The sequence below is a fragment of the Girardinichthys multiradiatus genome, chromosome Y (assembly GCF_021462225.1).
Source record: "Girardinichthys multiradiatus isolate DD_20200921_A chromosome Y, DD_fGirMul_XY1, whole genome shotgun sequence".
Classification (NCBI taxonomy): Eukaryota; Metazoa; Chordata; class Actinopteri; order Cyprinodontiformes; family Goodeidae; genus Girardinichthys; species Girardinichthys multiradiatus.
Genome location: NC_061818.1, coordinates 37,540,277 through 37,566,283, shown reverse-complemented (window position 1 = coordinate 37,566,283; position 26,007 = coordinate 37,540,277). Strand labels below are relative to the sequence as shown.

The window sequence follows — 26,007 nt, the reverse complement described above, 5'->3', positions numbered from 1 at the left end:
CAACAGACCGTGGCAAAGTCATCGATTTTAACTGGCATTCTTCTAGAAGCTGTCATAAAAGGCGTAGTGTATGACTATTGTCCTGTTTAAGTACCCCACCTAAGCTGTGGTTCTCTGCAGCTCCTCCAGAGTTACCATCCTGACTGTTTCTCTGATTAGTGCTAAGCTAACTGGACGACTTCACAAGGAAAAATGAAAGGAATCCTCAGATGTTGATTTGTGCTACAGAGCTGAAATGAACGTTAAAAGCTGTTAAAATGTGAGACAAAAAAAATAAAAAAAATCAAAGTAGGTCCATCTTTTAAATCAGGCAGTAATGATCCACAAAAAACACCAATGGTTTAAAATTAAACTTTATTCATGGCTGGGGGTCTCTCACAAAGACAAAATAAGATCAGAAACGAGATCAGACACATAAATAAGAAAAGAAATTTCTAACAGGACAGAGGACAGCCTCACACAGAGACCCCCCCCCCCCCCCCCCCATCACAACTCACTGGGGTTTAAAAAGCATCAACAGATCCATATTCAGCCAGCAGATACAGCAGAACCTCCATCTTCAAGCAGTTCAACTCCTGGTTAGCTCAGCTTTAAATCCAGTTATTTTTCAGCACGGTGTTCAAATACAACAAAGTAACATTAAGCACAAACATAAAAACTTTCATAATCCTTATTTTACACAAACCAACCCCCCAGGAAGAAATTATTACTGTGAATAAACAGGGTTAAAAGGTGCAGCAATGCTTGAAGTGCTCAGTAGTCACCATCTAATCCGAGGGAATGGCTTAAAGCATTGCTGACGCTGTAAAACAAAGCAGCTGATCTACGAAACAAGGATTTTTCACTCGTGATTAACGTCATGTGGTGCCTGCATGCCTGGTTTAGGGGTGATGAAGTTTAAATGTCACACGGTGGGAGATGTGAAGAAATACAACTTAGCCAATGTGTGAAAACAAAAAGTGCTTTTTGCTCATTGACACAAACGTCTGGTTTCTGCTTTCTTTTCTAAAAACGTTCTTCTCTTCACTCTCCTGGACACTCCTCCCCTTCTGCACACTTCCTCTACTGGGTTTTCTTCTCCTTTTGCTTGAGCAGTTTGTTGATCTCCCTCTTGGCCATGGCTGCATACTTGGAGATGACACCATGCTGGTTCAGGCCCGGCAGCAGCAGCAGAAAGCTCACTGCAGAGAAAGTTACATTTAAAACGTTAAGCGTCTAGATTGGTCAAATCTAGAAGCTGGCTTAAAATCAACTTTTTCATTTCCTTCCCCTAAATGGGAGATGGTTACAGAACCCTGGGAGATATCAGCTTAAGCAACTAAAATGGTTCAGTTTTAAAGCTGCACAGTATGTCAAATTGAACAGTCATCATAACCTCCACGTACGCAACATTGGAAAGGACCGTCTGGATGTAATATCTGACTGGCTTTGTTACTCCAACAGCTATGTGTTAACACTCCGTATGCAGATAATATATTCCACCTTCATGACCAAACAGTCTTTGTAGGTAAACAGTCAAAAAAAAAAGAAGAGAAGATCTGCTGCATTTTAAAAGCTGAAATCTTGAGGTAATTTATGTTATTAGTTTAGCAGCTTAAATCTAGGAGATGAATTTTGATTTTGATAAAAGCGCTATACAAGTGCGGGCCGTTTACCGACACCGTGTCTTGGAACCAAGACACCTCCTAAATAACAGCCCACATCAAAATCAAAATCGTGAAATTAAAGTTACGATATTTCAAGGAAATGCTTAAAAGGTGAATATTCTGCCTTTTGGTGGTTAGAATAAATGAAGCTAGTTAACCAACTTTAAACAGTCCAATGGTTCTCAGACTGCAGTAAAAGTACCACTGGTAGTACATGGGCTGCCTTTTGTTTTAAATTACAACAAATATAACTGATTACTTGCTCAAGCACATCAATCCTTGTTTCAAACAGAAAGTTCTCAAAAGAGAAGTGCAGTGAAGAACATTTTGAGAACTGAAAGTGATAAAGGAAGCCGGGGCCAAGTGCTTGTGGCTGCATTTCATTCATATCTAAAATGGTAGCCTCTGGTCAGGTGTGACATGAAGCCCAACCTGCTAGTAGCCAATTAGAAACGCTGGAAGTTTCCAACTGATGTGCTGTGACTGGCTAACAGCTACAGCAATACCAGCCGATATATTCCTTAGAAGTTTATATTTTTAAACTACCATGTTGACTACAGCCCACACGTGACAGATCTGATGATATACAACCTGTCAGAGGCATCAATGTATCAATGGCTTAAATGTATGGCAGCCATTTTTGATGTTGAGGTCAGGGTTGGTGACAAATTATAATCACCAAATTACTTCCCCACATAAACTGCATCTTTCAAACTAAGCATGCAGTACCAACAGAGCAACAATCATTTATTCGACAGACAGCGCTGGCAGTATGGTGGTAACTGGAGAATCTTTAAACAAATATCAGGGAACAACTAATAGTCCTTTTATTTAACCAAATAAAAAGCTGTTTCAAATGGAATGGAGCAGCCAGTAGTGTAGATGGTAACATGTCATGAAAACAAATTCAACTATTTCTTTCATCTGCTTTGTGAATATAATGCAGCTCTACTCAGTTGGATGGTTCAGAGGGCACACTGTTCGATCGACCCACTTCCTGAAGGTTTACGAAACAAGTGATTTAAGAAAAAAAATAAAAAAATAAAAAAGATGTCTGAACTCATTTCATTTCTAAAAGCCAACATGCCTGAGCACATGCAGCTGAGGACTACACCCTGCCCAGACAGAAGCTCCACTGTTACTGGAAGGTGGGTTCATCATCAATAGCACCTTAAGCTGCAGTCTGAGTCACAGTAGCCACTTGGCAGGTAATACGATCCAGGAACGAGAGCATTTTTACAGAGCTACAGATCAGTAAACATAGTCGACAGGCAGATTTTAAAAAGGGCGTGTAAATCATATTTTAGACCAGAAATCAGTAGCATGATGACAAAGGTCACAAGAACTTTAACTCTTCTAGAACGTCATCTTAAAGTGACTGTGGGGACAAAATCAAACTCACCAATCAGGTAGGTGAGGAAGAGATTGTGGACCTGTTGTCCGATCCAGGCCACCGCCAGCAGGCCGCTGATCACTGAGGCAAAGTACTGCAGAGAATAAACAGGACATGTTCTACTGACACCACATCAAGAATCTTTCACATCCATCAAAACTGAGGTTCTTCAATAACACATCAAACAGTCATGTTAAAGTTCAGCCATAAACTCTAGACTGAATGTGGTTGTAGAGGGCGACGTTCCCGCAGCATGTAACCCAGTTTGAGTTCTGCTAAATAGAGCAGCTGAACCAAGTCAGCTGATATTTTTATCTGAAGCCCAGAAAAGCTCCTCTTTGTGCTGCAGAAGTGCACACGGCTCTCAGGGAGAACACTGTGTGTGTTCGGGGTTTACACGGCGAAGTTTTAAGAAGCGTACCACTTTGGGCTTCTCCTCTTTAAGGCTGCAGAGACGCTTGCACCAGCCGACGACCCGACGCTCACTCTTCACCAGGTTATTGCAGATCTCATGGAAACGCTGCTGCTGCTCGGTGGTCCTGCACACCAACGGGTCAAAAGGTGATTAAAGCGTAATCGTAGGATACCAACAAGAAAGTTCAAACAAACAAATAGATCAAAATATCATTAGTCTGGTTGCTGCAAAATGGTACAAAGAAATGTGGACCAACCCAGTGTGCATACTTTCAGTTTGATTTCATAAATGCTACAACGAGACACAGGATGAAAACCAACATTCTCACATATTTAGGAACCAACTATTGACCCGTCAGTCAGTTTCCATCTCACAGGTCTGAGGACGGCGAGAGAAAAGCTCTGCTGGGTGATAAGTGGTCTTTATTTCTGCTTAGCCATCCGTACTATTTCAGTCCCTGCTGTAAATGAGCCCAGAGGGACCGTGACCAGACGGCTCATTTACCCCCACGGACAGTTCGCTCCACTTTCAGCTCAGAGTGCCTGACTCCAGCAGAAGGTCAAAATCACCAATCCACCACAGAGTGACAGATTTCACGCCTTTACTTCTGTTTACTTTGAAGGCTTACAGCTAATAAAACCCAAAAACTGTTTCTCAGAGAATCTGATTCAAACATAAAAACCAATAATAAAAAAAACAGATTTTTTAATACATAACTGGTGTTATGGACTGCTGACTGGACAGTTTTCCCAGCAGACTGCCACTGACACCCTCCAAGGAGAGTAACAAGAAAAGGCCGTTGCAAAAGAAGCGGGATGTTCACACAGCGCTGAATTCAAACATTAATAGAAATTTCAGGGCAGGAAAAGTGTGGTAGAAAAAGGTGCAGCTGTGAGGAGTGTGAATCAAAGCCCATTCAAGAGAAGAGGGACATTCACCTGGAGTCAGCGTTTGAAAGGCCACCACACACAGACGTATCAAAGAGACGGACTACAACCGTTATATAAACACACTCCTGACCACAGACAATGTAGGAAGAGTCTTACCTGGGCTGAGGAGAAAAAGGACTGGACTGTTGCTCAGTGGTCTAAAGTCCTCGTCAGATGAAAGTACGGTTTGCTTTTCATTTAGAAATCAAGGTGACGTTGTAGAGCACTTCAATGCCTTCTGCAGACAAGCTTTATGGAGATACTGATTTAATTTTCCAGCAGAACTTGGTACCGGCCCACACTGCCAGAAGTACCATTACCTGCTTTAAGATGGTGGAACACCAGCAGACTGGCCTGACCCAAACCCTACCGAGAATCTATGGAGTACTGTCAAGAGGAAGATGAGAGACACCAGAACCAACAATGAAGGTGACCTGAAGGTCACCATTAAAGCAACCTGGGGTTCCTTTCCACCTCAGCAGAACCACAAGCTGATCTCCATGCCACACTGAATTGATGCAGTAATTCATGCAAAAGGAGCCCAGACCAAGTACTGAGTGCAGATACTGTACAGTAGATGGACATACCTTTCAGTAGGGACATATCTAAAACAAACCTGTACTATTTAATATTCTAATAACCCGAATTATGGGTTTTTATTGATTGTAAGCCACAATCATCAAATATACAGAAATAAACACTGCATCTGAATCACTGTAATCAATAAAAGTTTCATTTCATACTAGTTTGAATGAACAGGAACATCATGTCTGCTGCTGCAGAAAGGTGCAGCACTGCAGGTCCTGCTCTGCTGATGTAGGGCTAAATATCAAGAGTCTAAAGACGACAGCTGGAGGACGAATGTCCAGCAGATTGCAACTCTATCCTCTCCTGGGTGTCTGGTTTTCACCCTTTAATACACACAAGCAGCCATATGGCAGCTCAGTACCGACAGAGTAAAGTCAAAGCACACGGAGGCTCCGGATCATTGTACAGACCGGATTTAAGGTCACAGCATTAAAAACAGCAGAAGAGGTGATAAAAATGGACAATTTTGCACTGAAACTTTCTTACTGGGACATTTTCCTTTTGTTGCAGAATCTTTGATCTGGTGAAAATTTTAGTCCAACTGAAGAAGCCATTTTACAATTTCTATTACAAAATGTAGAGAACAAAACACAGAACACAACCTTTACTGGTAGAAAACCAGTGACCTGATGATCCTTCATCTCTTACCACTTATTGGAGCCAAACACTTTGAGAGCGAGGGTGGGCACGAAGTAATCAGCCAGGCAGAGCAGCATGACGGTGCAGGAGAGTCCAGTCAACACTGATGGGTCCAGATAGTAAATCAGCCTGAAGAGCAAACAGGCAGTCGTTATCAGGAGCATGGCTCACCCTGGAAGGTTCTAATGGAACCAAAGCAGCAGTTTACTGTCAATGATCTGCTTCTGATGATGCAACTCGAACGTGACTGAAGGTGAGCCAGCAGTTAAGAAGGGTGGAGAATCAAACGAGAACTTCCTACTTTAACTAATAAACTCGACACTTCAGTCATCGTTTTAATGGAAGAACTTTAACAGAGGAACGCCACAACATCAAATCCAACCTGGAATGAACCACGTTCCTTTCAATTTCAGGATTACTGTTCCAGTAAGGAGAAAAAGCTTTAAATACCCTTTGAATTTAAGTATCACAAATCCACCAGTTAGTTAGACACCAAATTTGTGGTTATCTTAGCGGTTCTTCGGTTAATCATGGGTGAGGCGTTGCTCTTTAATGGAAACATTAACAACATTTTCTTCAACTTCTTCAGTGCAACTAAGAAACTACAAGTAATGACAAAGAAGCCAAGCTAGGATTAGTCAGCAACTTTCTGCAGCGCACACAGAGCAACTGAAAGCACATAAAGAGACACTTTGTGCACAAATAATTCACACATTTAAAAAAATCTGAAAAACTAAAGCTTTTTTTGTAGCAAACTTTGCTCATTCACAGGTTTCTTCATGGCCAACTATGACTGTTCTGGTTAGACACCACTGTAGAGCACTTCATTATGCAGCGAGTATAAAGTGATGCAAAACAAATCATCTAAACTTCTATAGAAGAACAAAACAAATGAACTAAAGCTAACCAAGGACCAGATCAAGTGAAAAGAACCTTTTTAAATGAAATGCAAACTTAGTCTGAAATCCTTAGACAACACTCAAGTAGTAACATCATGAGAAATTGTGTACATTTTTACAGGTGTGAACATTTCGAAATGTAAAACTGAGTTAATACCAGAACCCAGCAAAGATATTTTAAAACCTCTTAAAAAAGTCCAGTGTCTAAATATCTCAGTATGTGTCCTAGATTGGAAAATACGAGTGTGATGCCTTTTATGCACTGTGTGTGTTTGTGTGTTTAAACATAAACTGGACTCACAGGAAGACCACGGTGGTAACACCAATCAGGGCTCCAGGGAACCAGGGCTTCTCCCAGCGCAGGACCCGATCTCCGGCTAGGATCACCTCCCTCCAGCCCTGCAGCTGCTCCTCCAGCTGGGCCGTTTCCTGAGCCTGAACAAAACAATGAAACATTACTAAATTAAAGCCACGCATTAAAAACGCGCATTTTAAAACGACTCATATTACATTTAAACATTTATTTATGTTAATCTTCATGTTTCTGGTCCACAGATAAAAAAAAAATTTAAAAATTCAATCCCTCAGAACATGAATATATGAGACCAGTCCAATAAAGAGGATGGTTCATTCAGAAATGCGGGCCTACTTAATAATATCCGTATGTTGTACAGAATGCGTACTTCTTTTGGATGAATTACAGCATCAATGCAGCGTGGCATGGAGGACACCAGCCTGTGGTTCTGCTGAGGTGTTCAGGCAGCCCAGGTTGCTTTAATAGTGGTCTTCAGCTCTTCTACATTGTTGGTTCTAGTGTCTCTTCTTTCTCTGTAATCCATAGTTTCTGCAGGGTTTAGGTCGGGTCAGTTTTCTGGCCAATCAAGTGATATCAGTGATACCATGGCGATTTAAGCAGGTACTGGTACCTTTGGCCGTGTGGGTTGGTACCAAGTTCTGTAGAAAAATGAAACCAGCATTTCCATAAAGCTTGTCAGCAGAAAGAAAATGCCCTTGCACATGGCTGCGCTGACTTTGGACCTGATAAAACACAATGGACCAACACCTGCAGATCACATGGCTCCATAAATCGTCACCAGCTGTAGAAACTTCCCAATGAACCTCAAGCGGTGCAGATTCCGTCTCTCCACTCTTCCCCCACTCCTTGATGGTGACGATTTCCAAATTAAATGCAAAATTTACTTCCAACCAAAAAGACAACTTTGGACCGCTGAGCAGCAGCCCAGGTAAGATGCTTCCGACATCGTCTCTGGCTCAGCAGTGGCTCGACACCAGGAAAGCTGTAGCCCATTTCCTGGATGCATCTGTGTGTGGTGGTGCACTCAACGCTTTTCAAACTGCCGAATAGGTTTTGCTTCATGACATTCTCGAGGTGGTTCCTGTTCCTCATGCTCTTTTTTTTTTTTTTTTTTTCACCACACTTTTTCCTTCCACTCAACTTCCTAGCACTTTTCACAACCACTTTTTTTTAGCAATGACCTTTCCTGCATACACTCCTTCTGATGGTGCCAGTGACTGTCTGCTGGACAACTGACTGATAGGCTGTAACAGAACAATTCTGTTTAAAAATAAACTTTTTATATTTCTCAGATGTGATATTAAAATTTTCTGAGAAACAGTTTTGGTTTTCAGGGTTACAAGGATCTCAATATAGCTTGTAAAAAAACTGCCGTAGTTTTGTTGGATCTCACAGGCGCTTTTAATACAGTTTAACATACTGTACTCATTTAATCCACTTAGGAAAATGGACAAGATTTTCTAATGGCTCCTCTGCTAATTATCGAACCCACAGTTTTGGAAAGTTTGGCAATAAGTTTCCTGAAATGCTCCCACAGGAACCTTGGACTAGTCCTTGTTTCTCTGCATAATGCTACCCTTGCCCCAACTCATTCAAAAAACATAGCCAAGGGTTTTCTTAATGGTATGCTGATGGCTCCCAGGCCTACATTAAAAACTGGATGGCAAATAATGTTCTATAACTAAAATTACAGTAAAACAAATGTGCTTATTTAGGCCCCAACGCAAGCTCCTTGAATATTAGGGAGAAATTATTAATAAAAAATAAATAAAAACAAGAAAGGTGGTCAACTGTATCGTTGTTAATGACTCGGTACATTTATAACAAAGTTGTAGAGCTGTTTTTGGTCTAAAGTTGTGTTCTTGGGTGTGTGGGCCTTTAGGGAGAAGCAGCGATATAAAAAACAAACAAACAAAAAAAACTTTCACATAAAGGCGCAGAAACCACGAGAAGCAAACCAGTGAAATTATATCTGGAAAAACCGAACCAACTCGATTTCAACCGTTAAAGTGGAGACAAAAGTCGAAAAACCGAATCGGTAACGTTTCCGAGAGGAAAGATAAACCTACCGAGCATGCTCACATTAGCTGCGGTCAAAAGCGAGCGGTAGTTCTGTGGCTGATGACTTTATGATAATGACCTGATGTGATATGCATCTATGTGTCTCTGACAAAAAAAAAAAAAGCTGTTTCATAATTCAAGCCAGTTGCACAAACCCACGACCAGCCTCGGCAGCGAGAGAACCGATAGATTAGCCGTAGTGGCGGCTAACGCTGCTAACACTTTCAGATCGGAGCCGATTAAGCAGAAGAAAATGCCATCATACTTACTAAAACATTTGCGCTCTTGTTGTCGCTTTCAGCCATTGTCGTTGAAGCTAACGGTTCGGGTTTGTAAAGTGAATTTTTATCAAATTCTTTTCCAGAGAAACGGCCCAAAAGACGAGAGATTTCAACACCTTCCACCTGCTGCTGCAGCGTCTCTAACGGTCGCACTCACGCAAGGAATTTTTATGTGACTGCGTCACACCCTCTTCGTGGTGCATTTTGGGAAACGCAGTTTTCTGTGTTCAAACCCAAAAATCCAGCAACCAAGCTCAACTTTTTTTTTTTTTCCACATATGTAAAGTTTTTCTTTTACTGCAACCGAAGTTCATATAGGTGTAAAACCCTTTTTCGACACTAACACAAAAAGAAAAAAAAATCTCACAATTAAAATATACTATTTTGTTTATGATACACTATTTTGTTTTTACGAGATAATATTAATAAGTTTATGCAGCTCTGGTGAAAGTCCTCGTGATCTCGTTAAACCTCTTAGGACAAAACCCAGCTGCTAAAAAACTAATTAAAAGATAGACACTTCGAACTCTATTTATCAGGCAATTTTAAACAAGGTCAACATTGTTCAAATTATTTGAACCACTCCTACTTTTTAAACTACAAACTAAAGAAGAGGTCTAATTTCCTCCAGCACTTGAACGCCTCAGTTTAAACGCGCGACCTTACGTTTGACGTAACTGCGTTTCATCCTGTAGGTGTTAGGCGGAGCTGTTAGCTGAGGCTAACAGGGTTGTCTTTTCCCCCCACACTTTTAAACAAACGGTTGTTATTAAAGTTAGTTTTGGTGTGTGGTTCTACGGGAGGTTATCGAATACCAAACTGTTCAACAAACCGTTTTTTTCCGTCTCTCCCGGAGAAAGAACGCTGGTACGTAATGGTTACGTTAGCTAGCTTAGGTGGTAAAAATAGTTTTGCTTGAATGTGTTAAGGCCTCTTTCTTACAAGACCAAAATATATCCTAAAAGTAACAGTTTTTGGCTGTTTAGAGAAGTATTCATTAAGGATGATATATGAGATGAGTTAAATGTCAATTTTGTTTCGACCGAGATCCCTTTTTCAACGTAACTTATGAAAACTAGCTCCGTAAGGCCTGATTTGACGCACGTGTTAAAGCGCGACAAATATCGCAGTTTTTTAAGACCAGAATCAAAATGTATAATTGCTGTGTTTGTTTAAAAAGGCTCAGAAAGACTGAAATGTCCTCAGCGTCTCGGTATCTGAAGGCCACACCGCACAAAGGAAACTGTCAACAAAATGTCTCCCGGAATTATTGTCAGCTCAGGGTTGGTGGAGATGTTTTAGATTTTCTTAGTTCTGAACCTTCAGCAGCTGAAATCTTTAAATTTAAGTGTGTGAAAGGTGGGTGGGTATAGTTTTAAATGTTTGGACGTTGTGTGCGGTGTATCACAGTGATCTGTGTTGAGAACAAAATAAATTATACGCTAAATTTCTAATTTATTCAAATGTTTTACTGGTGAAAGAAAATTAGGCTTTGAAGAAAATGTTGGTACAACTTTTGAAGGCTGCTCTTAATTGCTGAAAAGCTTTTTGTCTACAGTAGTACTTTTGACGATTTATCTTTTTCCACAAGTCTCAAGTCTTTCAGGTTTAAAGACCACCTTGCCATCACCATAATCTTTAGCTCCTGGATCGGATACAAGTCTGGACTCTGGTCCAGCCACTCCAAAACGCTGACATTACTTCCAGTGAGACTAAACATGTTGTTTAAAATTAAAAGATTACCTTAAATCTCAATCTGCCAGGGGAATACGTTGTTTTGGATTTAACTGTGTGTAGATTCAAACAGCGACAGTATTAAAAATACTAGAATACTGGGGGTATTATGTTTTCAAATTCACATTCAATACAGTAAAAGTTGTAACCCAAACTCACAGAAATTGCTTAATTTCAAAAAATGATTTGCATATTGTATTAAAACATTCAACAAATGATCCTTAATGAATGTTCTGCCTTTCCTGTTGGTCAGAATAACTCCCATTTGGCTTGTAGCGGGCCTTTTATCCAGTCTAAAAAGATCACCTTTGGTACATGGCAGAATTTTACCATTTAAAAACTGAGACAAAGACCATTCATCATTGAAATAAAATAATATTCATTTTACATTATTTTTCAAAGTAGAGATTAGAAATGACATATATCTTAATTCCAGAGTTCTTGGAATCAGTGATCTCTCTTAAACCAGTTGATTTTTTTGTTGTATATAGTTACTTAAAAACATTAGCACAGTGTTCAGTTTATTAAAAAAAAAGTTCTACTAATCTTAATGTAAACATGTTTTTATTGAAGAAAACAAACAATGAGCCATAATTATGTTGTTAAAAGGAATATAAAAAAAGAGGCAACAAATGAAGTTTTAGTTATGTTTTCATGATTTTATTTTAGGACATTCTGAAAACTGCATCCAGCACAGCTAGTAGTGTTATCACCAAACAAGCAATTTAAGAAAAAATGGCCACCACAGACTTACTGATGGTAACATACATGTTAATAGGGTAAAACTAGTTTGGCACTGATCAATTGTGACTAGACAGGAAAAAAAATGCAAGGTGTTGGGGTATGGCAAGATAAAAACTAATCCAAACACAAAAAGAATGTGTTGACATAGAGTACATTTCTACTGACTGTTTCTAATCCCAGTTTGGACCACTTGGTTCTGATGAACTATGACAGATTATCACCCCCTGATTTAACTAACATAAAACCACCTGACTTCCTGCTGATATGTACTCTTTATTGGAGTCGCGTAACCGCAAGAAAATAGTTTTTGTTCAAATGTTTACCCTGTTGTCGGTTCACAGCGTAACAGGTTAACATCTGTTTTAGCTAAACCTGTTTCATCTGTACAGAGCCATGTACAATGGGATTGGCCTGACGACTCCTCGGGGCAGTGGCACCAATGGCTACGTGCAGCGCAACCTGTCGAGCCTGCGGGTCAAGAGGCCACGAGATGAGCGTGGAGGCGAGCGTGATGAGAAGGACCGTGAGCGACTGGAGAGTCAGCTCAATCGGCAGCCCAATGCCGACATCCTGGAGCACCAGCGCAAGAGGCAGCTGGAGGTCAAATGTGCCGAACTGCAGGACATGATGGAGGAGCAAGGGTAAAAGAAATTATAAGAGAAAACAATTTTCTATAACTTCTCCTGCTTTTCCATATGTTATTCTAATTTGATGTTTGAAAAATGTAAGTTTTTTTTTTCTAGGTTTTTGTTGATCTCAAATCTGAAAATGTAAATTCTGGTTTTGCATTTTAATGCGTTGACCTCGGTACCTTCTCATGCTCAGATATTCTGCTGAGGAGATCGAGGAGAAGGTGAACAGTTTCCGCATGATGCTGCAGGAGAAGGAGGAGCCGCCTCCCGCTGCTGCTCAGAAACCAACGTAAGCATGACACTAATACCTCATTTATGTACACAGTCTGTTTATGTGGCCTCGGGTAAGAATCCATGTCTGTAGACTCAAATGTTCAAAGCCTGATGCGCAGTTTGGATTGTTCAGCTTTAAATCAGCTACTTGTAGGTTGTAAGCACCAGGATAGTGGTGTTGACTGATGAGTTTCTTGTTGACACGTGTCTGCAGTGACATGATGGTTGCTTGGGGGGAAAAGAAATATCCTGATGTGGAAATAAGAAGTCTAAAAAAATTAAAAATTCATGATTTTAGCTCTTGTCTGATAGATCCTACGAAATTAGTCTGAAGAGAGCAAAATAATTTCCAAGGCTTTATACACACCATGGACCTTATCGAAATCAGCGTTCATCAAGTGGAGAAAATATGGCGCCATATCGCCGCTTTAAAAAATTGGATTTGCCTCCAAAACTGATAAGAAAAGACAAGATGATAAAAACTGGTCAGGTTGCCAAGAGAATCACAGCAACATTAAAGCATCAAAAACATAAAAGTCCAGCTAAACTGAGCAAAAGCACATTTGAAGTCTCATTTAAACATGTGAGGAAAATGAAACCAAGTTTAACTTTTTGGCTGTAATTCTCTGAGGCATTTTTAGCATTCAAACAGAATGCTGAAACAACAATACTCATACCTACTGTGAAGCACGAGGGTGGCAGCATCATGCTTCGGGGCTGTTTGTTCAGCTGGAACTAGGGCCTTAGTCATGGTGGAAGGAGTATGTTCATAATTCCCTCCAAATACCAGTCAACAAAAACTCCAGGCCTTTCCTAGAAAGATGAGGATGATCTTCATCTTTCAGCACCACATTGACCCGACGGTGGGAAAATATTGCCAAGTCAAGATGTGCCCTGTGGATACACTCCAAACTAAAAGGACTGAGTAAAATTAAAATGGTCATTTAGCAACTAGAAGTGTCAGGATGTGCATATTTATGCAACCAGATTATGTGAGGTGCGTTTTTATTATTTTTCCCCAATAGACTGTTTTCTAATTGTGTTGTGCAGGAGATGGATCATATTAAAGGAGGAGAAACTTCTGAAATGATTTATGTAGTTTGATTACATTAAAAACCCTGGTATTTTAATGAAGGTATTGACATTTTTTATACGAATTGTAAATGGGCAAGCAAACAATTTGAAATTAGGGTGTCTGTTTGTCTGCAGAGATGCAAAATCCCAGTTGTTCATATTCTGCTTTTAAAGCTGTAGCTGATTTTGTGTTCTTACAGTGTGACAGAAACGCACGCCTTGGCTGCAGCCAACCAGCAGAAAAACGACCGTCTTCGCGCCGCTTTTGGCATCTCCAGCGACTACGTGGATGGGTCGTCCTTCCACGCCGACCGCAAGGAGAAGGAGAAAGAGAAGAGAGAGCAGGAACGACTGGAGCGGGAGAGGCTGCAGCAGCAGAAATACACGTGAGCAGGACACGCAGAAACACTCACAGTGGGAATTTACCTTTGCTGGGATTTTCACTGCTAAAGGAGTCACCTCTTAGTATCCCCAACTTTTCTAATGTCTCTCTGTTTGGCAGCTTGGTGGAAGACTCAGATGACTCTGATTCTCCTCCAAAGAAGCGAAGTCGGAAGAAGAAAAAGAAAAACAAGAACAGAGACAGGTGAGTAAAAGATACTGATTTATTAAAAAGGAAGGACATAAATATGAGGGGAGCTGCCATCTGACATGATTTGGTTTGTTTTTGAAGCAGCTCAGAGAGTTCGTCCCCATCTCCTCACAAGGAGAAGAAGAAATCCAAAAAGAAGAAAAAGAAACGGTACTCCTCAACCAGATTTAAATTGTACATTTCTCCGGCTCTGCTTACTTCTTATGATGCCTGATGTGATTGTGTGTGTTTCAGGGAGGTATCGGAAGAGGAAGATGACAGGTATATGTTTTTGAGCTCATAAACATTTATTATTTTGTACTTGTGTACTGAGTTCATCTGTAAACTGGTGTCTAATTTTCTATCCTTTTGTGTTTTAGTTCCTCAGATGAGAAGCAGAAGGTCTCAAAGAACAAAAGAAAAAGGAGTCAAAGTTCTAGTCCTCCAAAGGCAAAGTCGGGTCGACGCAGAAGCGTCTCCTCCAGCTCAGATCACAGGTCTGTCCTGACTGCAGTTAATCACTACTACCCTAATTTATGATCGAATACCAGAACTGGGTCCATTTCAAACAAAATCCTTGGAGAGGGTGTCTTTTCTATGATCCTGAAAGGCATTGATGATGGAAAGCCTGGTTATGATTGACACACGCCTTTGATGACACTTGGAGAACTGATTCTTGTGGAAATTTACTCTGGTGGTTTGAAAAGACTGTCTAGAGAACAGGTGCTATCACAATAAGAAATTTAGAATGTAATTGAAAAATAAATTTTTTTCAACGATTCAATTCAAAACTTTAAATCATATAGATTGTTGCACAATTAAACAAGACGAATAAAATGATTCAGCTCTAAGCCATAATCCTCACAATTATCAAAAATAAGGGCCTAAATATGTCAGTCTGATTAATAAACCTGTAAAATTAGTTTTTTGAATTACTTAAAGGGGACCTATTATACTTCCTTCTAAACATTTGGGAGATGGTCTTTGGGCTTTGCACAAAATCTCCTCAGTTCCCCCTATTTGAAAATGGCTGCCAGCAGATGTGCAACAGGACAAGCCAAACAGCATTACGAAACATATACGACACAACAATAAGTTCTTATAGTTCTGTCATCTGCAGACTGGCCATGAACAGTAGGGACTGAATTTTTTCTGCAAATCCTGACATGTAATGATGTGAGTTCTCAAAGCAGCCTCTGGTGAAGTAATTCGTGCAAACTAGTGCCGTCTTTGGCAATGTGACTAGAACATTGCCCTCAAAAATAAAATGAAGCCACGAATCTGTTATCCAACAGTGGGAGAATGCATGGACACATGTGGGTCTTTGCAACCAACCACAGAACATCTGCCTTTGAGGGCAGCCATTGTAAAGTGCCTGTAAGGTAAAAGCAGCTGGCGAGACGTGATCTTCTACTGAAAATCGAGGGGGTGGAGCTCCACTTTAGTTGCTAGTCAGGGGCGGGACTCAGGTAACGCTCGCTGCTAGGTGCCAGTGTAATTGTGATGTCACAATTACACAGCCTTTCAATCGACACGTTTTCTAGAAAAAATAAAACATTCATTTATAGCCAAAAAACGGCTCAAGGCCTTTCTTTTCTTTTTCGCCTTTGGACTGTTTGTAGAAGCATTAGAGACCCAAATGGAAGTATAAAAACGATCAAAAAGTGAATTTTGCATAAAAGCTCCCCTTTAAGTGATCTTTTTGTCAGTATTTTAAATTTTTTTTTAAATAAAACTATTCATGAAGCTCACTTTGAAAGACTATGAGAATGCCCGACTTTTGTACAGTGCTGTAAACGACCAAAATTGTAGAGGATGGTAAACATTTTGTTAAATGTGTGTGTATTTGTTCTTGACAGCAGCCAGTCTCCACCTCCTCCTCCATCAAGATCACATCTAAAGGACCAAACAGCGAAAAACCCTGAAGGTAATAAGGAGAGGTTGCCAAACAGGAGGCGGCGTGGTTCTGAGGAGCACAGTCCACAACGTCGAGTAGGCGAAGGGGTAAGCCTGAGTTTACTGGTACAATAACGATTGTCCACTTTCAGAAGGTTTCCACTATGCCACCCTTGAACCCCTTAGTCTCCGCTGAGTTGTTGCCTGTTTGGGTAAATCACATCTGCTGATGCTGAGACAGTCGCTCTCCTCAACCTACTGCTGCCTGCCTAGTGTTGCCGATTATTTTGGGGAGAAAGGGAAAACTCAAAGGCTTAACTGTAATGAGTTTAATGTATTTAACGGAAGCATGTTTCTGCCGTCACTTTAGTGGTGGAGTGAAGATGAACGAAACTCCAAACGCATCTGATCTTCCAGAGCCATAACTTTAGATTGTCCTCCAGACGTTACCCTGAAACAAAACTATAATCCTTCCAACCTATGAGGAAATGTGTAGCATTAACGGATCTTTGAAAAAAGCTTGTAAAAGTATTCATACCTCTTTAACTTTGTCATGGTCGCTTTTGGAATAATACATTTTAATCTTGGCTGCACGGTGGTGCAGTTGGTAGCACTGTTGCTTTGCAGCAAGAAGGTCCTGGGTTCAACTCCCAACCAGGGGTCTCTCTGCATGGAGTTTGCATGTTCTCCCTATGCATGCGTGGGTTCTCACCAGGTACTCCGGCTTCCTCCCACAGTCCAAATATATAACTGTTAGGTTAACTGGTTTCTCTAAATTGGCCAACTTTTTCCTTCTGTAAATATTGGCTAAATAATAAAAATCAAGTTAGAACAATGAACCTCAGATCAGATGGAATCATCTTTGATCTTCAACATCCAAATCTTGCCACGGATTCTGAATTGGATTTAGGTCTGGACTTTGACTTGGCCATTCTAACACATGACTGTGCTTTGATCTAAACCATATCATTGTAGCTATGGCTGGATGTGAATGTGGTGTTGTATCACATTGTAATTGTAAAAGTGCACCTAATGTGAATCTTGTATAAATCGGAAATGACAACAACACGTATGTCTTAAATATGATCAGATGTCAGAAAAGAAGAAAGGTTTTGCTCGTATCTGACCAGAGCACCTTCTTTCATGTGCTTTTTGTGTCCCCCACATAGTCTGTGGCTTTCTATCATCTATGGCTTTCCTCATATCTCTATTTCATTTGTCAGTTTAGGTGTATGTGCATATCTTGGTAGGTCTGCAGGTGGTCCATCCTCTCTAGATGTTCAGATGATGGAGTGATCAGAGCTCTGGGAGATGTTCAAAGCTTGGGATGTTGTTGTAGAACCTAACCTTGCTTTAAATGCTCCACAACTTTCTCCCTGATGTGTCTGCTGTGTTCCTTGGTCTTCATGATACTGTTTGTTCTCTAATGTTCTCTAACAAACCTCTGAGCCCTTTATAGAACAGCTGGATTTATATTCAGATTAAATTACACACAACGGGACTCTATGTACTAATTAGGTGATCTCTGAAGGCGATTAGTTGCACTGGATCTTATTTAGGGGTATCACAGTAAAGGGGGAGCTGAATACTATTGCAAAACACACTTCAGGTCTTTTATTTGAATACCATGGGTGATTTTCCTTCCACTCTTAAATATTCACTACTTCTTGTTAGCTTGTCAAATAAAATCAAGATAAAATGCATAGTTTGTATGGAGGACCAGGAGAGTCACTGAAACAGAAATGCAATCATTTCAAATTTTACATTTAAATGATACAATTAGAAATCCGATTTGAAAAGAGCCACACTTGGGTCACAACACTGTTGGCTATCTAACCAATGAGAGAGCCAGTTACATCCGAGGAGCAACTGTGATTGGTTTAATTTGGTTTTCAGTTTGCTCAAGGACTAGAGGGGTCACGGAAATGCTAAATAGAGAGAGGAAAGCGTGAAGAGATTGCACAGCTCCTGAAGAGGAACGTTTCTGGAAAGATTTATTCCCATTGACACCATGTAAAATAAAAATGTTTCACACATACTTTTGCCTTGTCATGCAGAGGAGGCCCAATCCTGTGAAGGAAAAAGAGCAACGTAGGGAGACGGAGAAGACCAAAAGGGGACATGACTCCTCATCCCCCTCTCCCTCTCCAGAAAAAGAAGAAAACGTTGATAGGGGGAGAGGAAGAAGATCTAGAAGCAAACAAAGGGACCGAGAAAAAGGGCAGACCAGGAAAATAGAGATGGACCCAAGACAGCACTCAAGGAATGTGGGGATGGAGAAGAGGAGGCGCTCCAGGAGCGTAGAGGTGGAGAAGAGGAGACGCTCCAGGAGCGTAGAAATGGAGAAGAGGAGGCGCTCCAGGAGCGTAGAAATGGAGAAGAGGAGACGCTCCAGGAGCGTAGAAATGGAGAAGAGGAGACGCTCCAGGAGCGTAGAAATGGAGAGGGGAAGGCGTTCTAGGAGCGTAGAGGTAGACAAAAGAGAACGATCTAGAAGCAATGACTTTGAGAAAGGGAGGCGATCAAAGAGTAGAGAAATCAGAAACAAAGGAAAGGAGAAAATACCTCTGAGGATCAGAGAGGACTCCTCTTCGTCCCCTTCTCCATCTCCTCCTCCTCGACAGGAAACGAGGGGGGAAAGAAGCAGAGTTCCTGAGCGGGAAAAAGATGAGAACAAACGGCACAGAACGACAAGACACGATTCTTCGTCTCCATCCCCTCCTGAAAAGGAAATGGCAAGGAGAGGAAGGAGTGGAGATAAAGAACATATAACTGAGAAGGACATTCAGTCAAACGCTCGGACAAGAAATGAAAAAGACATCAAGAAAGATGATGCTCAGCGGCAGGATAAACAACCATCTCCTCGCCACCAGAGAGGAGACAGGGTAAGAGGTGGGCGTCTGGCCCATGAATCCCCGTCGCCCACCTCCTTCACCAATGGAAGCCAGCTTGAGAGGGAGAACGAGAGGAGACAAGAAACGAACAAGGAAAGCTTGACTGACAGGTCTTTGAATAAGCAAAAGGAAGAGGGTGGTGAGAAACGCAGAAAAGAGGCCCAGATCCAGTCATCCGCAGAGGGTACAAGAGATGGGTCAAGACCTTCAGAGGCATCGCGGAGCCAAGGGCAGGAGAAGTTGAGTAGCCTGGTGAGTGCGAAAAGGCGGGAAGACAAAATAAAACAACCTGAGAAGCAACAAGACAGCAGCAGCAGTGGCAGCAGCAGCAGCAGCAGTAGCAGCAGCAGCAGCGATAGTGACAGTGACAGCTCATCATCCTCCTCTTCATCTTCATCGTCTTCCTCTGAAGATGAGGGTAATACCAATAACGCTGTATCACCAGAACAGGAAAGAAGCATTCCCAGGAGAAGTGCTCCATCTGCCATTGGAGCTGCTGTTGAAAGGTTTCTGGCCAACGGGAGGAAAGAAGGCTCTGCTTCTGAAGGTGATGGAGCCAGACGGCCCCACAGAGACCGGGAACCTAGGGTGGACAAACCTGAGCGTGAAAGACCGCCTCTCAGAGATCATGCAGAAGATCACCCTACTCAAGCAAAAGGACAAGAGTGTTACAGCCCCACACAGGTAGAAAGCCCCAGCCCATCTCCCTCCCCACCCAGCAGACCAGAAAACAGCAGAGGCAGGAGGTACTCTCCTTCTGAGACCAAACCTGGGGACAGGGAAAGGGCAAAGGACAAGGACGCCAGTAAGAGGACCACAAGATCAAGCCCCACAGCAAGGAGTTCACAGTCTCCACCCCAGAGGATTTCCAACATCCCACCAGCTGCCCGCACACCTCCAAGGCAGTATCAAGAACCCGCATCACGGTCTAGAAGACCTTCGCCGCCTTTAGCCCCGTCAGACCGGGACAGAGATAGGGACAAGCGGCGGGAATGGGGGAGAGTAGGCAGAAGGAGCAGGTCCAGAAGTCTCAGGAGGCGGAGCGGGTCTAGGCCCAGAAGTCTCAGGAGGCGCAGCGGCTCTAGGCCCAGAAGCCCCAGGAGGCGCAGCGGCTCTAGGCCCAGAAGCCCCAGGAGGCGCAGCGGGTCTAGGCCCAGAAGCCCCAGGAGGCGCAGCGGCTCTAGGCCCAGAAGCCCCAGGAGGCGCAGCGGGTCTAGGCCCAGAAGCCCCAGGAGGCGCAGCGGGTCTAGGCCCAGAAGCCCCAGGAGGCGCAGCGGATCTAGGCCCAGGAGGCGCAGCAGATCTAGGCCCAGAAGCCCCAGGAGGCGCAGCGGTTCTAGGCCCAGAGGGCGCAGTGGGTCTAGGCCTATATCCAGACCTAAAAGTCCGAGAAGGCGCACTAGGTCTAGAACCAGAAGTCCAAGGAAGCACAGCGGATCTACGTCAAGATTCCTCCGGCGCCCAAGTCCCCCCAGCAGGTAAGGCAGGAGCAGTCATGAACATGCAATGCTGATACAAAGCTTTAAACTTTGCTGGACTTTAAAGGATAAGTTTGTATTTTATAAGTGATTTTTAAAATTTTTTTTTAAAGTGAACAGAACCTGCTCTTTTCACTTTGATGAAACTGATTAGAACATTGTTTTAAAGGTTATTAAACCACAGTCTTATTTCATTAGATGTTATTCATGACTGTGGGACTCTCCCCAAGGAAACAATCTTATGAAAAGAACATACTGTGAAATTGATTATGCTGAGTGTCTTTATCTAGAGAAACATAGAAAGTAAAGTGGTGTAAGAAATGCTAAACATATTTATTGCTTTTATTTAATGTCTTACCGTTGTTTTAGATAGTAGACATAATCAGAGCAACTAAAAGGTAGTGGTTCTACACCTCCACATTTAAGAAAAACAACACTTCTCATCTGCCTTATTCCAGAATAAACAATAAACACTCTCAAGGGATAATATTATTGTCAAACGTAAGGACTCAACGACACGAGTTCACAATTTTATCCCAAAATCTCAAATTGTGGTGCAAATGTCAACATTATCAACAAAAGCTTTTTGGCTAGGTAAATTTAATGTTAACAGTGCCACCTGCTGGTCTCAGGATGTCATAACGGTGAGCTTCACCTGGCTGTTATAAAACTAACTTTGCAAAATAAAATTAGTTTTTGTAAAACAGGCAGAAATTTGACATATTTACCCTAAATCACTTGGATCAGACTAAATCACACTAGATATTTGCATGTACTGTTTTTTTCCACATTGTCTCACATTAAATCAGACTAAACTTTTATGTCAGTAAAAATTTCCAAGCATTTCTATTTGCTACATGCCAGAATATTGAGACACTTTCGTCAAAGTCAGTGGTTTTCATGCATGTCTTAGTATTTGGCTGCATTACTATTTAATGTCCCAAAGCTTAAAATCAAATAAATATTTAAGATTTTGGAAAAAATAATGAACATAAATTAACGATTATAACAGACATTGGTGCACTTACTAATCATTTAACTAGACAAACAAATGGATCTAAAGAACAAAGAGGCTAAGCTAATTTTACTCTACAATTTACCAATAAAAACAAAGAGAGGGAAGTCTCATTAAATAAAAATCAACAGTATCTCAGATGATTAAAAATCTATAATCAAAGCTTTGCTGTTCTCTCAGCAGTTTAAAGACATTTAAGTTCTATGGAAGAAGGAGAAATTCAAAGTTTCAGAACCACAGCCGATCCATCAGCTTCAACGCCAAAACCTGATTAAAGATTAAACCAGAGTCCCTAATGTGGGTCAGAAACAGCTTTTCAGTTTCTCTGGACAACTTGTGCCTACGCTTTAGGGATCTGTCACCTCTGTTTCTCTCTTGCTGCTCCAATAGCAGTTCTGTCCGTCTGTCCAGAGATCATTCTGGAAAAGGCAAATGGTACTGGCCTCTCCTAGTGCTGGCTTTTGGATGCATTGGAAATTCCCCACTTCGGATCTGGAATTGGTTGACACAAAAGATAAACAAATCATGCAGAACTTTTACACCGGTTGAGAAAATCGAGACTGAAACCTTTATCGCAGCTGTTTCCTCAAGAGCCGAGTGGTCCTGGCTCTGACCCAACTGGGCAAACCTTCTTGTTGCATCTGGTCTCCTCTGTGACCATCTTAGAACTGGCTGCCTCGAAAACCAGCAAACTCTAGGAAAGGAGTCGTCACAAGGTGCTTATCAACCAATCAGAATCTGGTGCAAGAAATGGATCACTTTAGGCAGACACTAAAATTAAAATGGACTTTATTATGTTTTTATATTGAATTACATTATTCAGACTGGAAAGAAACCAATAATTTAAACAATCTATGCTGGTTTTCAGTATTTATAGTTAATAATTTATGGATTTTTTGTTTTTCTAAATTAAAAGAATAAAATCTCTCATTAGAGAACTTATATTGACAGAAATTCAGGCAGCTTATTTTGAGTATAGCACTGGTGCGAGGGATAAAAATATTCAGCTTTTGACTGAATCTGAGGTCCAGCAGTCGTTTTGAAGTCACCTGGAGGAAAGCAGTTCTTCTGTGTGAAAGCTTTATTGTGTAACTGAGTCGTTGTGTGCCAGGCAGTTTAATCGATTCTGTTTAGAAATATGATTTATTAGATGAGTCATTTTATCAGCACTTGATCAGACCGAAAATGTTCCAGCTTCTGAGCGTCATTTTTGTCCTCCAGATTTCGCCGATCTTCTTCTTCGCAGCGACGCCGGAGGACCAGTCGCTCCCTCTCCGCAGAGAGGCAAAGGGAGCGTGAGAGGGGCCGGCAGAGGGACGCACAACAAGTGAGGCAGCCTGCAAAGGTTGTCTCCCCACCCCGAAGATCCTCTTCATCCTCATCTTCCTCCAGCTCCAGCTCCTCCTCCTCCTCTTCATCCTCTCCCTCACCAACACAAGAGAAAAAAGATGTAAAGGCTGCAGTGGAGAGAGATCCGAGGCCAGTTCAGGACGACGGAAAGCCAAAGAGTCGTTCTTCCTCATCACAGGCTCCTTCCAGGGACTCCTCCCATGCTGCAGCATCAGGGAGGAGAAGCTCCCCATCAGACCTGCGACGGTCTGATGAAATTCCCACAAGGTCTCCAGCCGTCAGCCAGTCAGACGGTAGACATCCGCCTCAAGGTCCGGGCAGAAAGCCATTGTCACCGGCTGCCCGCCAGCAGCCGGACAAAGCTGTCAGGAAAGATACTGCTGTAAACGGGAAGGAGAAAGCCAACAGGAGCAGCAGCTCTAGCTCCTCTTCATCATCCTCCTCTTCTTCGTCATCATCCTCCTCCTCATCATCTTCATCCTCATCATCAGACAGCTCTGACTCTGAAGTGGAGCAAGAGAAAGGGTGAGCAGGAGATGGAAGTTGATTGGGTCTAACGATGTGTAAAAGCTGCTGACTTCCTAATGTTTCCGTTTTAACAGGAAGGCAGTGAAAGCCCAAAGCTCTCACTCCTCATCTTCCTCATCCAGTGATGAAAAAGGCACAAAGAAAAAGAGGTAATGTTCTTCAGGAGAAGTTGCAACAGGAAGACCTGTTTTCGTTACATTTAATTGTTTTGTATTCGTTTGGTTATTTAAATACAATGTTTGAGTTTTAAAGCACGTTGTGTTTTACTCACAGCCCAGCGAGGCCTGACCGAGTCCCGGCCGATTCTCTGAGAGATTCCCGTTCACTCAGTTATTCTCCTCCCAGACACGTCCGAGCTGCTCGGTCCTCACCCGGTCGAAGGTCCGTATCAGCTCTTCATTTTCTCTCTGTAGCGAAGAACTCCAGCTTTTTCCCTCCGTTTCAATTCCTGCTCATTTTCACAGTGATGTTTGTTTCAGCTGTTCAACTCTTATTCATGACTCATTTAAATACAGAACGCTTCCTAAACTCTACAGATAAACTTGTACTGTCAACAGAACAAATTGGAAAAGATTTCATTTTCAGTCTAATCTTTAGGCTCTTTTTTTTACCAGCAGAACATCAAAAAAAAACACTGTTTTCCCATTTCTATAGTTTGACCTCTAAAAACTCTCATTGATAACAGTTTGACAGAAAATAAGGTTTCAGCTCCAATGTGATTTAGAGACATCTTAAAAAACCATCAGTAGCACTGAAATGCTGTAAAACCAAACTATAATCAGAACTAGTCTAAGAGTCAAGTATGAAGAATGAATGAAAGAAATCGTTTCCGAAGTTATCTTTTCCCCTACTTTGTCCATTTTTATTCTAATTTTTGTCATTTGCATGGATCATTTTAACTTCTCCTGAATCACCGGAATCTGGCTGTAGTTGAAAACTGATGCTTATCAGCCCTTCTAAAACTCTTCCCCATAGTTACCAGTTTCGTCAAAACTGATGCAGTCATAGTTTCATAGTCTGCTTCCACTTTGCAAAACATTAAAACCAAGCTTTTTTTCTCTTGAAGCAGTCCCACAATGCTTTGGGTTTTGTTAAAGAGGAACTAAACCCCAAATTAACCTTTTCTGCAGATAAACTGTATAAACTGGGCCTTAAGGGCCCTATCTTTATGTTACTGTGCTATTTTTTTAAATTTCATGTGAACTTGTTTAATTCTGCAATATTTGTCCTAAAACTGTCTTAGTGCTGCCCTCTTCAGGGTGAAAGGTGGTTACTGCAGTTGAATTTACCTATTTAAAGTTTACAGCTTGGCACATTTCTACGTCACAGCCCTGGTTCGGGTATAAAACCATCTCACTCAGACTCTCCTCCGCTGCCTCTGCAGCGCCAGCTTCGGCGGTTCCACCTGATGAGGCTCAGGCCCGCTGGGTTCCATAAAGCCTCCCTCAACCTCCGGTGACGAGGGGGGTGAACAATCCTCCACCTCAAACGATCTATCTGTGGTGAAATTACCAGCATCGCTCTGCTCTGCTCACTCCATGTTTCAATGTACCAAATCAAGCTAGCTGCTGCTATCCCTCGTCCTCCTGACCACACCGCTGCTCAACCCCCTTCGCTCCTGCCGGGGGGGGCAGAATTATTTTTTACTTGGGATTTAGTTCCTCTCTGAAAGCATCAGAAAATGAGATGAACTGAGACACCATCAGAGTTCGAACCTTAAGCGTGCGTCTGAACTTTAAGTAGTATTTTAAATCTTCTCTGCTCAGACACATGACATTCAGTCCTGTTAAGATTGTGGGTTCCTCCTGCAGACCGTCATCAGCACCTGACATATCTGTTATTTAATGCGGTTGAACTCTTTAATTATATTTCTAACTGTGAAAACGTTGCCTGAATTAGAGGGCGTTCCACTTTTTGTTCTTTGTTTTTGTTATTTATTCAACTTTTTCTGTACGGTGTTCTCAGTGGGAAATGAAGTCGCATGCTATAGACAGAAACAAGATGCACCGATCAGAATTGTGTGGCCAGTTTCTGATGTGGCCCATACTGGTTTTACTGATTTTCTTTAGGTTTTCATTATGTTTCACAGGTTGTGGTGCAGTTCTCTATAAGTAAATCTTTATTCTACTATATCATGTTGTTCAGTCTGTTTAAGGTTGCTAGTTGTGTGAAAGTTGATCTGAGACATGATTTTTTATTTTAGTTATTTTTTTTTTATCCTGGCAGGAGCGGAAGCAGACAGTCGCTGGGATCCTCATCGGGCAGCAGGCGAAGAAAATGAGCCGAATATCAGAAACCTGTCCCTCTTTCTTCTTCTGTGTTGCTTAAACACAACTACAGCCTGGACTTTGGAGCCAGCGGTCAGTAGATATGAGGTTTTTGGAGAACTCCTCTGGCAGTAATCAGTTTTTTGTTTTAAGCCAAGACGTCGCAGGCTGCTGTTTCTATCGATGAGCCGAAGACGCCACAGTCCAACACTCTGTACCTGTGCTGAATGTCGTGTCCTTCCTGTAGATATGAGCTGTCTGTATTTTGGTTATTATTATATAACAGGTAAATGATTCCATGCAAGGTGAGCAGAAACTGAAACTTGGGTAATTTCTTTGTTGAAAATAATTCATGGTAATAATAAAAAGTAATTGTACATTTTA

General features: G+C 41.8%; 2 protein-coding genes across 10 annotated transcripts; one reads left to right on the top strand and one right to left on the bottom strand.

Annotated features, from left to right (window-relative positions):
• Positions 1-337: 337 nt before the first annotated feature.
• Positions 338-9,322, bottom strand: LOC124863737 (ADP-ribosylation factor-like protein 6-interacting protein 1). The gene is made up of 6 exons (XM_047358196.1): positions 9,156-9,322; positions 6,811-6,944; positions 5,620-5,739; positions 3,461-3,578; positions 3,049-3,133; positions 338-1,181 (listed from the first exon to the last, which is right to left on the bottom strand). The coding sequence occupies exons 1-6, from the start codon at positions 9,189-9,191 to the stop codon at positions 1,063-1,065; spliced, it is 612 nt and encodes a 203-aa protein (XP_047214152.1). The 5' UTR covers positions 9,192-9,322; the 3' UTR covers positions 338-1,062.
• A 504-nt stretch (positions 9,323-9,826) lies between these two features.
• LOC124864316 (serine/arginine repetitive matrix protein 2-like) lies at positions 9,827-26,007 on the top strand. 9 transcript variants are annotated; one of them, XM_047359058.1, is made up of 15 exons: positions 9,827-10,034; positions 12,035-12,286; positions 12,471-12,566; positions 13,825-14,010; positions 14,127-14,210; positions 14,298-14,366; positions 14,451-14,477; positions 14,576-14,692; positions 16,055-16,199; positions 18,149-20,136; positions 20,293-20,463; positions 22,700-23,353; positions 23,431-23,505; positions 23,630-23,737; positions 25,583-26,007. In XM_047359058.1, the coding sequence occupies exons 2-15, from the start codon at positions 12,039-12,041 to the stop codon at positions 25,635-25,637; spliced, it is 4,023 nt and encodes a 1,340-aa protein (XP_047215014.1). In that variant the 5' UTR covers positions 9,827-10,034; positions 12,035-12,038; the 3' UTR covers positions 25,638-26,007. The 9 variants fall into 9 exon arrangements, with proteins under 9 accessions (XP_047215014.1, XP_047215016.1, XP_047215013.1 ...); XM_047359060.1 differs by having other exon boundaries at positions 18,149-20,154; positions 20,311-20,463; XM_047359057.1 differs by having other exon boundaries at positions 18,149-20,154; positions 20,254-20,463.

Bases quoted from the DNA above. Each gene is read 5' to 3' on its own strand.
- LOC124863737 (XM_047358196.1), bottom strand. From the start codon at position 9,191: ATGGCTGAAAGCGACAACAAGAGCGCAAATGTTTTA. The intron at 6,945-9,155 runs GTAAGTATGATG...TGTTTTGTTCAG, and splicing joins ACAAGAGCGCAAATGTTTTA to GCTCAGGAAACGGCCCAGCT. The intron at 1,182-3,048 runs GTGAGTTTGATT...CTTTCTCTGCAG, and splicing joins CTTCCTCACCTACCTGATTG to TGAGCTTTCTGCTGCTGCTG.
- LOC124864316 (XM_047359051.1), top strand. From the start codon at position 12,039: ATGTACAATGGGATTGGCCTGACGACTCCTCGGGGCAGTGGCACCAAT. The intron at 12,567-13,824 runs GTAAGCATGACA...GTGTTCTTACAG, and splicing joins GCTGCTGCTCAGAAACCAAC to TGTGACAGAAACGCACGCCT. The intron at 23,506-23,629 runs GTAATGTTCTTC...TTTTACTCACAG, and splicing joins AAAGGCACAAAGAAAAAGAG to CCCAGCGAGGCCTGACCGAG.